This window comes from Branchiostoma lanceolatum, chromosome 13 (assembly GCF_035083965.1).
Source record: "Branchiostoma lanceolatum isolate klBraLanc5 chromosome 13, klBraLanc5.hap2, whole genome shotgun sequence".
Classification (NCBI taxonomy): domain Eukaryota; kingdom Metazoa; phylum Chordata; class Leptocardii; order Amphioxiformes; family Branchiostomatidae; genus Branchiostoma; species Branchiostoma lanceolatum.
The window spans coordinates 12157095-12171912 of NC_089734.1; the positions used below are offsets into that span (position 1 = coordinate 12157095).

At 44.4% G+C, this 14818-nt stretch overlaps 3 protein-coding genes across 3 annotated transcripts in view; 1 reads left to right on the forward strand and 2 right to left on the reverse strand.

Moving 5' to 3' along the window:
* Positions 1-1687: 1687 nt before the first annotated feature.
* LOC136446689 (uncharacterized) lies at positions 1688-5461 on the forward strand. The gene is made up of 2 exons (XM_066445161.1): positions 1688-2669; positions 4245-5461. The coding sequence occupies exons 1-2, from the start codon at positions 1932-1934 to the stop codon at positions 4530-4532; spliced, it is 1026 nt and encodes a 341-aa protein (XP_066301258.1). The 5' UTR covers positions 1688-1931; the 3' UTR covers positions 4533-5461.
* Positions 5462-5554: 93 nt separating this feature from the next.
* On the reverse strand, positions 5555-14307 carry LOC136446683 (proprotein convertase subtilisin/kexin type 9-like). Its single transcript, XM_066445150.1, has 12 exons — positions 13763-14307; positions 13272-13470; positions 12991-13120; positions 12431-12552; positions 11722-11938; positions 10669-10808; positions 10268-10439; positions 9480-9659; positions 8934-9082; positions 6622-6817; positions 6099-6310; positions 5555-5785 (listed from the first exon to the last, which is right to left on the reverse strand). Exons 1-12 carry the CDS (start codon positions 13975-13977, stop codon positions 5630-5632), a joined length of 2088 nt encoding a protein of 695 aa, XP_066301247.1. The 5' UTR covers positions 13978-14307; the 3' UTR covers positions 5555-5629.
* The window catches only part of LOC136446687 (zinc finger protein 93-like), an 89168-nt gene continuing 80218 nt past the window's right edge, over positions 5869-14818 (reverse strand). The window contains exon 4 of the transcript XR_010757637.1: positions 5869-5878. The gene's annotated coding sequence lies outside the window, so the exon portion shown is untranslated. The remainder of the gene's footprint in view (positions 5879-14818) is intronic.

Sequence of the window (14818 nt, forward strand, 5' to 3'; positions counted from 1 at the left end):
GGTTCCCGTCATTCCCATGCATTCAAAGGCGCATCGGAGGATGATTTAAGTTTACCTTCGAACTGTAGAAGACAAGTAGTACATCGTTACATCACTGTGTGTTAGGCTGGCGCAGTGGCGTGGAGCACATATGCAGTTCTGTTCTGTTCAATTTATCAATTTTGGAACAAACTAGCCACTAAGCGTCGACCTCTCATAGTCAAACATCAATGAAAGATTCCGTATTACAACACCGAAAGAACTGTTTACGTTTGCTGTATAACGCCAATGTAGAACAGACACACACTGATCTGGGGCTATTCCATTGGTTCATTGGGGAGGGTTTGTAGCGGAGAGAGCAAAAAAGGTCACCAGTTCAAATCGGACATCCCCAAACTGCCAAACAATTCGTTATTCCGGTGGCCGTTACAGTGACTGTGTCCATAATTCGAAAACTTGTAATATTTTTGTTTGCCCTCTTGTATCCTTTCCATTTTCATTCAATAATAAGCCGTAAAGTTTGAACCCGGATCTTTCTTATCGATCTATAGCTTCTGGCTGTTTATGCAGAAACTGAGAATCCCGCGGAAATAGCCTGGAATCAGATATTCAGGGACTGACACTTGTATTGAACTTATATCACGGAGGGCAATCAAGGAATCCCAGTTCGGTAGGCCTGGATCGAGACCACTATCAATTCTGTCGCACACATGTTGCCATTCCAGTCTAGCAGCTGGAGCTGTAACTATTGGTCCGAGTTGCTTTGCGCTTTGGGGAGGGGGGCTGTATGGTTGACTCTCATATGGGGAGGGGTGCAAACAAGATCAAGCACCATTTTTATTAATATTTTGATCATTAGAAAAAGCAAACAATGACTCTTGTTGTCCGTAAGCCTCGCAAAGCAGCATTGACGTCATCTCCAAGCAGATGTATGATAGTTATACACGTGTTTTGTAGCATTCTGGTGGTCCGACTTTTTATTTCTTGGTCTCCCCTTAGACTACATCTGTAGGGTTATAAGTATTCAATAGAAGTGGTTGCGACACGGCTTGCATTTTCCAAACTGCTGTCCACGTACGTTCTACCCTACTGAAATAAAAGCCACCACTGTATTTGTTCTCAATGAAAAAAATCAATATTCCGCAAACGTCTGTCTCTAGGCAACACACATGTTATTCCGTGCTCCGTTGACTACCGATGTTATCCCTTTAAAACTTTGCACTCCAAAACCTTTCTCAGCATTACAAGGGCTTTCAGCGCTTACGCCTTGAACACGAATAGGCTAAAGCCTTCTATAGCTAGAGGCATGACCTTCTAGTTGTATAACGGGCCATGCTTACGCCATCTGCATACATATATAAACCATTAGGCGACCGGTTAAAGATCATACAAGGACAAGAAGAGTCCACTTAAATTCTTTGAAAGGGTATGCAACGGTCTGAAGATTCTGGAGGGTACTGTATTATGGTTTACAATGTATGCCATTATTTTGTCATGCAATGTCCCTTCCCTCTTTTACCCCCTTTATCACCAATGGAACAGTCCGTAGCAAATTTCAGACAAAGAAATATTAATGGCAAATATTGCTTATTCCAACCCCTGGGTGTCAGTTTGATAGGCCGGCAGTCACGTGATTGTTGATTTTTAACGCTGGACGCCCCTGTTCACGTTAGGTCCATTGGGACGTCAATTGTTTACCCGTCACCATGGCGACAACAGGTGTTGTATTTCCTGTCGCGCGACCTGGCGACCCGGATTTATCCTAACAGGTACTTGGCGTGTTCGATGTGTGGCCTTTAACGCTTAACTAGTCCCCAGTGACCACTTGCGGAGAAACCTTTGTAGCGTGACAGCAAGGAAAGGTCTGGGTTGAGCAAGGTCTGCGATTTGGGGCGCCATTTTCTTGGTCTGTGCTGTGAGTACGAATTAGCGGACGGAAGGTGGTTGGTAAGATGGCGGCGGCGATGTCGACCCGTTCTCCCCGGCGTCGTGTGGAAAGCCCGGAGAGTCCTCGGCTCCTCTCGGTCATCTCCGAAGAATACCGGAACCGTCTACGGATCCCTTCGTACGACGAGGCCGAGAAGTTCAGCTTCGGTCCCGTGTACGAGGACGGCATCTTCGAGACCATCCACAAATACCTGGAGTTAGACACTCACCACCGGGTGGCCTACATCGGCGACCCCGTAGGCAGCCTGGCACAGAAGATACAGAACCATTTCTGTCTAACACAACCCGTTGTCGCCGTCGCACCGGGTAAGGTCCACTACGAACCCACGCCCGACCTCCGCCGACTTCTCCCGATCGAGATCCAAAACGTCGGCGCCGAGCAATACTTCCGCGAGGCGGCCAAAGACTTTCCCTCGGTGTACAGCGCCGCTCCGTTCGATCGCATCATCATGTTCGACGCCATAGAACACATCCAGAACCTCCGAGAAACCTTCGGCTACATCTTAAAGACGCTACACGAGTTCGGCAAGGTTTTGGTCATCCATCGGCCGGGTCCTATGAACACTTTACCATATTTCACAGACTTGAGTAAAAGGGTACGGGAGTTAGACGTTCCTTACATCAACATCCTACAGGACATTCAATCATGTAAAGCTGACGTAGAATGGGAACTAGAACAGTTGCCTGTGGTCATCCCCAAACTCAAGTGGCTCTCCATGCTCAAGGAAAAGTTCCCACCTCAGGTAAGAAGCAGAAGCATTTCACACTCCTTTATTTTGCAATATCAAAACCATGATAGTATGGAATTTGTCACTCTATAGGCTACCAACGTAAATCAAAACATTAATGGACATAACGTACTTATTACTAACTGTAGTTTATAGCGTATAGTGACTAATTGAAGCCATTTCATTGTACACATGATGCAAGTTATGTACAATGTACCGGGCGATAAAACTCAATTACGCTCCATTTCGCCATCTAAATGGCTCCAATGAATGGGCTTTTCTTCATTGTTCTGCTCGACACAAACAACCCAGAGTCAATATTTTGGCTCCGGTGCCAAGACGCGACAACTAGTAGATCGCACGTCTTTTCCAGGGCATAGTCCGCATAGCATACGCCATTGTTAAAAAACCCCTAAAGGAACTAGAAGTTAATACAGAAAGTTTTCCTTTCTCAATTTATTTGAAAGGAAAATGTACATGGTATTGGGGACAATCGTGAAGTCACTGATATCTTTTACCCAACCAGCAAAATGTGCCGTTACGTATCTCAAATTACTGACAACAATGACCAACAAGGGGCAAATTTAACCATGGCTGAATACCAATCTATCTGACTTTATCGCAAATCAACTGTTAAAAAAATCCAAATTCCTATCTTCGAGTTGCCAATGTTACAACCAAATATCATTCAAAGCTTAGAATTAAATATTATCCCAAACAGAACACCGTATACCAACAATGTGTAACCAAGCAACATTGCCCCTTTAGATAAATCTCGGTCAATCGATGGGAGATCACGTTTATTGTGTATTCAAGCACACTCTGATGTTTGCTCATTTTCACGGCATTTGTTGGTTGAAGATAAACTCAAGGTTAGGAATTTCAAAGCGCTATAACTGATAGATTCTTACACTTCTTATGAAAACAACATGCATTTGGATAGTTATCGGTAACATAAAAATGCAGGCATACTAAGATTTCTCTTATGGGAAGGGGGGTTAAAACAGGTGGTCTTGATCGATACCGACAAATTTGCTGTAAGCGTCTTTTTCATATAAAGCGGTGTCGTGTGCAGAATGAGTATATTGGCTATTATTGCGTGTCCGTCCTGTCATACTTATTTAAGGTCATGTTTGCTTGCGTTGGTTGGTGGTTGGTATTGACGAATGATTAACTCGATTGGATATAGTTTGGAAGAACGATATGATATAAAAAGCCCTTCCACAAAAGAAAAGTCGATATCCGTCAAATTTTTGCATTCTTTTGTTTTGTATTTAATCGTTTTTACCTAAGCGGGATAATCATATTGTCAGTAGCCTTTGGCTGATTGGTTACTCATAGGGAGTTTGCACACACGTGACTATTACGTAAGTCGTAAGTAATGTCCGCCATTTTGGATGGTTAAAGTGCCATGTAAACTTGAATTGTGAGATCACTGAGATGTATTACAGCGATCTAATCATGTCAAGAGTACACACACATGAAAGTCTATAGGTCTATGTCTGTTCCAGGTTTGACCAATCAACATGGTGGCTCACGGTGACGTCACTTGCAAACATTATTCTTATCTCTGTGCGTCATATTTTACAGGTACGAGTGATGAGCGACTACGAGGTGTCCAACGGCATCCGGGAGCTTTCCGAAGGCATGCTGAAGTACCACGGCGAGACGCTAGAGTTCATCGACCGACTCATGTTCATCACCATCTCCCACCCGCTCTTCGACACCAACTACCCCAGCATGCAGCGCGCCGGCGGAAGTGCAATCGTGCCATTTCCGGGCATGGAGGAGCTTCAGTTCCAAATGCCCCTTACGGAGGACTTGAAGAAGTTCTTAGTCAAACCTCCTCCGGAGGAAAGAGTGAAGAGGTTACGATAGACTGTGGAAATCTAATGTGACTTTTGTACATTTTTTCTTGTAAATACCAATCAGCATTCTTCCGTTGCACCTGTTCGTAAGGCAATGCTTTTGCACAGGGCATTGGAAGCGCTTTCAAGTCTCTACGGTAGAAGAAGTTACTCTGAGGACATGCGTCACTATTCTTCAGCAAAATATGTCTCCTAGTCTGACTAGTAATGAAATGCCTTTCGATTTCCAGTAAGTAGGGTATCGCTATAGCCTGACAAATCGCGCACCTAGCGGCCGGCCGGTCCTGTAACCACCTCCGGCCGAGAGCTTGTGTAAACACAGGCTAGGTATCGCTAGATCTTCTATTCGCCGTTAGGATATAGGCTATTCTTGATATGTGCCAAACGATCTGATCGAGAAAAGTCACCACCTTTATATTCTCACCTGTACTGTTCAAGGTTAGGGATACTCACAGGCCATATCTATTTGATATCTATAGTTTTTGCCCAATACAATGTATTCTTTAACGATTATAATCAATACCAAATGTATAGGCTAAAGAAACGACATGAAGTATACTTGTTTTCATGTAGACATTTATTTCATTTTAGTAGAATTGGGACCGTGTATTCTTAATCTTTACTTCATATTTTTATCTGTACATATCACAGCTTTGGAAGCAAGTCAAACAAACTAGGTAAAATGTAGCATAACAACGCATAGCTGTACGTAGTAGTCTTATTGTAACGGGCGTTTTTTCTAGAATGGGTAGAATTCAAATTATTCCAATAATATATGTCATTCTACAACCTAGATGATTTGTAATGATACATTTTGTGCTACATTCTGTCTTAATGTTGACGTCATGACACACATTGTAAAACTTCTTCAATATCAAAATCTGGCAGATTGCTGTCTAAATAATGAAAACGCGAAGATGAAAAAATGTCTCAAAATGATATGTTTCTTTTGGTGTTCTTCCATTGAACGAATCTAATCTAACAAGGATGACATCTTTATTTAGAAATGGCAGTGATATTTCTATCAAAATCGTTAAAGAGGTAGATGCAACTTTGTAAATAAAGTACCCTGTTCTCTTTCTGCTGTATGTCGCTGCAGCGTTAGAATTACCATTTTCGCTTGCAGCATATCGCTGCAGCCTTCACGCCCTTGCCACGTGCCATGCACGTGTTGTCCACGGGATAAGCACCCTCCGCCCGACCGTCCTTCTCGTAAACATTACACCCGGTCAGCAATGTGCCCGAAGGACAAGTGGCAGCAACCTGTAAAAAGTGATATTGGTAAGTACATGAGTGCGAAATTATGAAATGAAAAATGATATAGATATTTAACTTCCCTATAAAACAACATGACAACTTTTTGCCTTCCTGTAGTTAGAGAATACACGTGGAAATGGCTATTAATACTTCCTTTCTTCGATTCAGTATCAGTGCGTTTCGAATGGCCGGCTGCCATCTTGGTGGATGATGTGTTCCACCAACATGGCGGCGGTAAAACATGTAGATGTATTCATGACGTCACACACAAATATTGTACAGAACAGTGAAGGTCAATTTTCAAGAGGCCATCGTTTACCTGAGTTTCTCCTGTTTTTGAATGTTCTGACCAGACGGCTTGGCACTCCATGTCACGTGACTTACAGCAGGTGGCGTGTGCCGTGACGCCACTTCTGCCCTTTCCGTTCTGTGCCGCGCACTTCCGGAGTGTGGACGGGATCAGCCCCAGAAACCGGGACCGTTCCGGACGGACGCCGTCTATAAAACCGGTTTCCGAACTGGCACTACACCCTGCAGGAAAATAATAAAGTCTCTCAAACACATATAAATCAATTCGACCAAAATGGCCGAGTTTTCATCAACGTGTATTTGTTTTAAATTCGTTCATTCGTTCGTCTTTTTGTCCGTTGGTTGTTTGGTTGGTTAATTGGTAAGTTGGTCAAACGGTTTGCGAAGATAATAATGACTTATTTCGTAAATCTCTGCTATTCGCATTCGTTTATGGGAGCAAAGGAATTAATGAATTCTACATTTTCCGGATTGATATCTGAATCGGCTGATATGTTTAGTCTAGTCACGAATCGACGGCGCCAGTTTCTTACCAACAAGCATATCGCAAGAAAACAAAGTCCGGTCACACTTGGCCTTGACTTCGGCGTCGTCCCGACTCGAAGATTTCCCAGACTTCCTGAGGTAACATCGCGCACCTGGCCAGCTGCAGCACCTGGCGACGGCGTACACACCTGTTCCACCTGCGCCGTTCATGGCGACGCAAGCCTGTCTGCCACCAGGTAGCTCCTAAATGAAGAAAAACAAGAGCTTTTAAAAAAAGCTGGCGTTTCGGCTACGTTTATGAGTGTGAATTGTCTTTTCCCTTTACTTGAAGTAAAATCTGCCAGAGGAAGTCACTCAAGGGCTGTTCAGTCTATAAGAAAAATTGTCATTTTGGGAAATGAGTACTGTTTTAATAGAGAAAGGCAGATTGGGGAAAGCAATTTTGAAGTTACGTCACTTAACTTAAGTGCTTTTGAAAAAGCTGGTCTTGGCCTACAACTTGTACTTATTTGTAAAATGTATAATAGGCTCATTATAAAAGCTATCAATGTAATTATGTACATGGCACGCAATAAAACATAAAATTTGAAAAAGCACCATTGAATCATCAGCACTATGGTAATTAAGTGAAATAGAAGTTCATAACAGCTAAGGTTCTATCTAAAATGACTACCAAATGTCAAACAAATCAACAGCTACCTCATCCGTATTATTCTGGTTTCCGCATTTACAACATTTCTTCCTTATTTTCCTGGGTAATTTTGCTAAAATTCATGAAAATTCCTATAGTTTTGTGCCGAGGGGCGCCACTTTCCACGTCCGTGTTGTCTGAATGAAGTCGATACTGAACAATGGAGCATTTGCTACTGTAACAAAGAATCGCTGTTTTGCAAACAACATCAAGAGCCTCTGTTTACATCGGGGATAGAAGTTTAGTGGCGAGTGTTTTGCAAGAATCATCTTACCGCGCATAGGAGCCGCTGCACGGTATTTTCCATTACAATGAACAGAAAAATTCGAATGCCGGGTTTGGAATCTATGAAGTCCTGTTCATAAGACAAAGGCCTTGTATATATTAAATGAATATTTAAAAATAACAAATATAAAATATTTCTTTATTTATTAATGAAAAAAAATGATATTCATAAATATGATATTGATAGATTAATATAATATCAATATATATTTTTGATATTCAATATCTAAAAAGAAAAAAAAAATCCATGCACGGACACGAACCCGGATCTTCTGGGTCCGAAGTGCTTCGCGTTGCCAGATCGGCCAAGCTGCGGTACGCTTATGCCGATTTTTGGTCGTTTTCTTGACGAAATCATTTTTTTTCTTCTGCAATCTTGTGGAATAGATGTAATATGGTCATTTTTCAGGATATCAAAGTCCGAAACCACAATGCAATGATATTTCCGAACAGTTGTAGCAGTTACATGCGGTCGCTCTCCTGTGTCACATGCAAATCTAGCCTGCCTGCCTTTTCGTGCTCTCTTGCCATATAAGGCAACGGCTATACAAGGATTTGGGAACGTATTGCCATATAAGGTCTTATTGTGTGCGACACAGTGTTGAACCAAGCTTGAACCAAGCTTGAACCAAGCTTCCTTCCTTGAAGGTAAAAGCCAGGACAATGCGTTCCGGCGCGCATGCGCCGAAACGCAAAAACAATCGTGGAAAAAGAGCATTTAGCAAACTGTAGACTATCACATGTTGTAATACATCGATTGTACACTTATATATGAAGTGTTGACGAGTTGGTTAGGACCGTAGCAAGTCCTGTATATTCATGGAAGTGTTGTAAGCTTAAACTTATAAGTGTCAGCGAGTTGGCTAGGAACTCAACGAGTCCTATATGCTAATGGAAGTATTGTAGGCTCGGTTACTTCTAGTTCAGGACTTTCTCAATAGCAAACTCTACGTCTTCTAGTGTTCGTTCAGAGGTGTACGAAGTAGCGCCAAGGCGAAACCGTTCATTCCGGAAAAAGTACCACAATAACGTTAACCTGCTTAGTACAATGCCATTCTCGATATTCTCATCCATATTGTGTGGAACGTCATGCTCCCCCTGTGGCTGATCAGTGATGGGACTGGTGGATGTAATCAATGGTTAATGACCCGTCTCAAGTCAGTTATTTATCATCATAAACCACCGAGTGAGCGAAGCGAATTCGAACCTTGTTAAACAGATAAAATTCCATCATTCACACAAGCGTGTATTATTGGCACGTACATTATTGTTCGGCTTCTTCTTCATTAACTCATGTTTGACGTTATGAATGGTGGTATTCTCATGAGGAATGAAGGCTTGCGATTGGTCCACACAACATCACTACTTGCTTGATGTACCTACCGTGTTAAACTCGCCCGCCCTTATGCCCCCGTCAGCAGCTAGAGACGAACATCCCATAATAGTCTCGTTGACGTTGCAGGCGACAGACGTCGGGTCACCTTCTCCTACACCGGACTTGATAGACCAGACTGTCCGGCAGGCCGGGGTCACTGAGGGGGAAAGGGGGAAAAGATGTAACGCTAATGTCTTCAGGAAGACGGCAAAAGTTACGTTCTTAGGGACTTTCTTCTTAGGGTCTGTCTGTCTGTCTGTCTGTCCGTCTGTCTGTCTGTCTGTCTGTCTGTTTGTCTGTCTGGAGAAAAAAAATCTAGGACTTAAACTACGCAAATACGGCATGGTACAGTTCATTTACCAATTTGTTGGTAACTTCGATACCTGACTCGGTTCAAGTCCAGGGGTAAGGCATCTCGGTTGGAGCTGCACCGTCTTTCGGAAAGGACGTAAAATGTGGGTCCCGTATTCGGGGAGGTGCCCTGCTACTGAAACAGCAAGGAAACTTGTTGCCCTATGTGCCACAAGGTATTACAAAGGTCTGAGCGAACGCACCTCTCGGCTGGAAGGTGGACCGTGCGGGGATGTGCAGCAGTTTATTTGGGGTCTGGAGCCGCATGTCGCCCGGGACGGGACTCAGGTCAACCAGGTCACTAGCCGCGTCCTGAAGCAGCTTTATACGGATCTGCGCAGGCGTCAGACTGGGATCCTCGTCCAACATGGCGACAACAGCGCCTGAGGGTCAAAGGTTGGAAAAAAGGTATAGTTACACACAATATAAAAACAGCAAACCAGAGTTTTTTGAACTTCTCGTATGTCATCTAATTTATCGACTAGCATATGGACAATGTATAACGTGGAGTCTGAAGACAAACATAAAGACCAAAATCAATACCTCCCCGTCGGTTAGTAGCCTCTTCCATTGACCCTACGACCTGGAATGTCTTCCATGTACGTATGATAAATGACTAGTTCTAACACCTCTGAACTTAACTTCCTGTCACTCCCGTAAGTCTGATATTTGCGATGACACCACCCTTCCACTCACTACCTCTAATTACATGGTATTCAAATAGCTACGAAATACAAGAACACAAACATATCCATACACACGGAAAACAAAACTTTCGTACATGGAGGCAAAAACAAGGTAACGAACGAGATATCAAAACCGGAAGTTCTGCTGCAGTACCAAGAATAGCCGCTAGACAAAATCTGGTGATTTCTTCAATAGAACATTCTTCTTGAGTTCTGCTACTAAACCACATACATCTAAAGGTTACCAAAACATAGCCTTCTTGACGAAGGCAATAAACAATACAGACACAGACCGTACCACATACCTGCTACAAGCGGGGCTGCCTGAGAGGTACCGCTGCTGACCCTGGAGCAGTTGTCACACCTGACGGTTGCACTTCGCACCCGGGCCGCTGGGGCGAGGATGTCCACGCACCGCCCGAAGTTCGTCCGACGGTAGGTACCGTCTGCCCGGTTGGTACCGCCAACTGTTATCACCTAGATAATGTATAGACACCGGTAAGCAAGATAAATGAAACCTACCCCGTAAAAATTGCACCGACGTGCGCTAACTGACCTGGGCGGGCGGGCAACACTCTCGGCACCGAGAAGATCACACGGAGCTCCCGATTGCATGGTTACCGGGTAAGGCTTCTATCATAACGTCTCGCATTTGTAACTTCCTATGACAAATCATACCAAAGGAGTAAATTTCACAATATCTCACCTCATCCTCGCTGCCCGGTACGTATTTGCAGGCGTCCCCGGCGTCATTCCCGGCGGCAGCCACGACGGGTGTACCGGTCGCCACTACCAGCTCTCGCGCCATCTTGTTCAAGGTGGAGGCGTTGTCCCCATTCCTAGGACCTGAACATTGAAGAATAATTTTCAAGACCTGAATCATATCTTTGAAAATTAACTCAGCAAATGCTACTGGCTCACCCTCCCGAACAGGCCCGATATCGCTCGGTAACGTTACCTCCCATAGCGGCCCTGCCCTTTCAAGCCGGTAAAATCGCTTCTGGCGACGTTATTGACAGCTGCTAATGAATAATTAACGAGCTAGCCTTATTTGGTACAAACAGCCGTTATTTTTGCTCTGAACCCGAAGTAGCGATGTAAGACGTAACCTGATTGGTTGATAGCATCCCAGCGTCCTTTGAGCTTTTGCTCTAGATGAGCTTAAGCCAACCCTCCGATTGGCTGAAAACTGTTTTGGTGGTGGTGTCGGCAGAAGTGATTTTACCGGCTTGAAAGAGCAGGGCCGCTATGGGAGGTAACGTTACTGAGCGATATCGGGCCTGCCCGGAGGGTGTCCCGGCTGTATATGGCCCTCAATAAGTGCCGAACTCGGTATTGGTGATGGTGATGACGACAAAGTCTATATCTTCGGACCGCATCTTAACTTCCAAAAGTTACAATATATAAGGCATGTGTTAATGCATTTTTTTGTTAATGATGCATGTGTTGATGCATAATTAAAGTCATACAACTGTAACCTGTGTCTTGCAGTACCGCCGTTGATTATTTCGGGGGGGGGGGGGGGGGCGCTGTTTCTCGATGATCACCATGGGATATAAGATTCTTTAAAACCAGTGAAAGAATCGTTTTGCCACGCCACTGTCTCGACAGACATTATAGAACCTTATTCCATGTTGAAAATTGCGAATCAGTGCCCTCCCCCCACTTGAAATCAATGCTGGCGCTCCAAGAGATCTTTGAAGGAGGCTAATACAACTGCTTGGACTATTAGACGTAAGTATCTGACTAATTTCTTTACCTCGAAGAGACATGACGACGACGGAACGCCTTCCCGCTGGGCTGGTTTTCACCCGTTTGGCGACGTGGTTCATCCCGAGCAGGATGGTGCTGCTGTCGCCGTTCCCGAGATCGTTCAGGACCCGCACACTCCTCAGCCGCGCCCCGCGGGCCACACCGAACCGCCGCCCGCCCACCAGAGCAGCCACGTGCGTCCCGTGCCCGTTCACATCGGCACCCTGAAAAACCGATATCTTAGTGAATGACTAAAAGGTAGAGATTGGTAAAAGTAATCCGATAGCATTTTAGGCCATAGGGGCAGTGAGTTGTTATCCACTGTGTCCAGGACACGATATTGGAGAGTGGAGCCCATCCCTCTCCTTCCACCGCCTTTTACCTCCCCAGCCGAAGCTAGGTACCCATTTTTACACCTGGGTGGAGAGGGGGAAAGTCGTGTTAAGTGCCTTTCCCAAGGACACATTGCCTAAGTCTGCTTGTCTAGACACTTCGCCATTCGATGCCAACTTGGTAGGGAGTGTAGAGAAAAAATCGTTTTGCAAGACGACAAAAGAAAGAAACAAACAAACAAACAAACAAACAAACAAACAGACAGACAGACAGACAGACAGACAGACAGACAGACAGACAGACAGACAAAAACAACCATATAGACACCCACATAATATACAAACAAACAAACATTAATATTTCGTCCATTGAAAAGTTGGTACCTGGTTTGTTCCGTCCGGATCGTAGGCGTCATATCCGGACCAGCTGGCCCGGCCTTCGAATTCCTCATGGCTGTACCGGATTCCGGAATCCAAGACATACACATCAACACCGCTACCTTCACCTGGAGACGAACAAATCATACTATTGATTCTCTCCTTCAGAAATAGTTAAAACGTCTTAGAAAACCCCATGCAAAACAACGCCAACTTTGTTGACGAAGTTTACTCACCAGAGACCCATACAAGATATCAAAACCGGGAGTTCTCCTGCAGTATCAAGGAAAGCCGCTGTGGGGCCCAAAATCTAATCATTTCTTTGACAGGGCATGACCTAGCTAACCACATACCAAGGTTCATGACAATCCCAGCTTCTTGAGTTATCCTGCTAAACCGCCTACAAGCATGCATATATACATACAAATGCTTCCAAAAACATATTAAACCTTTTGGGCGAAAACAATACACCCAAATCAAATCAAGGCTTGCAAAACGAGCAAAACAAACCTGTTTGGAAATAAGATTTTCCTTCTAAGATCTCCTCGGAAAACAAGATTTCGTACCGTTCCTCCGGAACCTCTTCAGATCTAGCGGTAGATTTCGCTGGTCCAGCCGGTCCAGATGCCACTCCTCCGAGCACGCCGACACCGTCTGAACTTCCTCGATAAAGTCTACGTCACGCAACGTCCGCATCTGAAACCATGGCAACGCGTGTTACGTCATACACCATGGCAACCCATGTTACGCCATAAGTTGCTTTAAGTCAACGTGTAAAAGGTTCAATGGAGAACGAAATAGCCCCACTAAGGGCTTAGTGAAAGACAGCAAAAATGATGTCACTTACTATCGTCAGGGCAACAACGGGTAGCCTAGCAACGATCACCATTAGCAGTTGGTCCATGACGTCACTGATTTCGCCGAAGTCGAGATGGAGCCCAAATTTCTTGGCTACGCTGGACACGAGATCAACTTTCTTATGAAATTGGCCAATGATCCTGTCCAGGGTAGACCGGGTAGACCCATCTTTCAGCGTAACAATATACCTGAAAAAAAAAGAATCAACGTTAATTGGTTGCAAAACGTAGACGACAAGAACGATGATCAGTTATGGTGATGCCTGTATCAAGTATCTTATGATAATATTGAATATTATGGCAAATATTTTTCCTGTAGTTTTATCTGTAGCATACACGACAATGGAAGAATTCAATCACTTTTGCAATGTTCAAATTGTCGACAAGTCCTCTGTGACTTCCCCCTTCCGCTAAAATCTACACATCGCCATTGTGATGTTTTTTAACTACCACTCTTGTTGAACCAGTAAGCCATACTCACTTCTCCTTCACGCGCGTTTCTGAGTCCCCTCTGAAGACGGGTCGAAGGTCGCCATGGAAACTGCCGAAGATTGTCTCCACGACGACGGTAGGGATCCCGGGGATAACGTGCGACTCCTCCCGAGGTTCATCCCGAGGTTTATCCCGAGGTCTCCACCGAAACAGCGACGCCTCTGCCGCACACAGTAGAACGATTGCCACAACGTATCTCAGCATTGTTACAGAAAGTTTGGAAAAAAATCCTACAAGACAGTCGTAAAGTTTACGTTCGGAGTCACAAAGTTTGTGAGCAAACACGTTTGGTCAACCACCACCCGTGGACTGCGCACTGTCACCGAACAGGGTCGGCTTTATTTGCCTTCCAACCACCGGAAGACATGTAAGAGAACCGTTGGTTTTCCGCGAAGTCTTCGAGGTTATAAGGGTCAGAGCTTTCTCACCGTTGTGCCGTCTTGGAGCTGCCAGCTCGGCGGAAGTCCGCGTCAGCGAGTGGGCGTTCCACCTGCTAGACAGTGGGCCCACACTTGTGACGTCACTAACTACTTTAGCAGGTTGTTTAATGCTTTTTATACAACTAAACCAGCAACAAAATTCACAATATCAGACACTGTCGCAATCTCACTTTTATAAAACAATACTTTAGAGGCGTTGGTAAAGAAAAGAATTACTCTATCACTATCATACAAAGGACACTGTCTACAATGAAATGTACCTCGTCTTCTATTAGACTACAAAATTGGCAGATTCTTTGCTCTAGAGGAGTGCGGTTATGTCTTCCTGATAACTGACCAATCACCGTTGCCGTCTTGGAGCTGCCAGCTCGGCGGAAGTCCGCGTCAGCGAGTGGGCGTTCCACCTGTTAGACAGTGGGCCCACACTTGTGACGTCACTAACTACTTTAGCAGGTTGTTTAATGCTTTTTATACAACTAAACCAGCAACAAAATTCACAATATCAGACACTGTCACAATCTCACTTTTATAAAACAATACTTTAGAGGCGTTGGTAAAGAAAAGAATCACTCTATCACTATCATACAAAGGACACTGTCTACAAT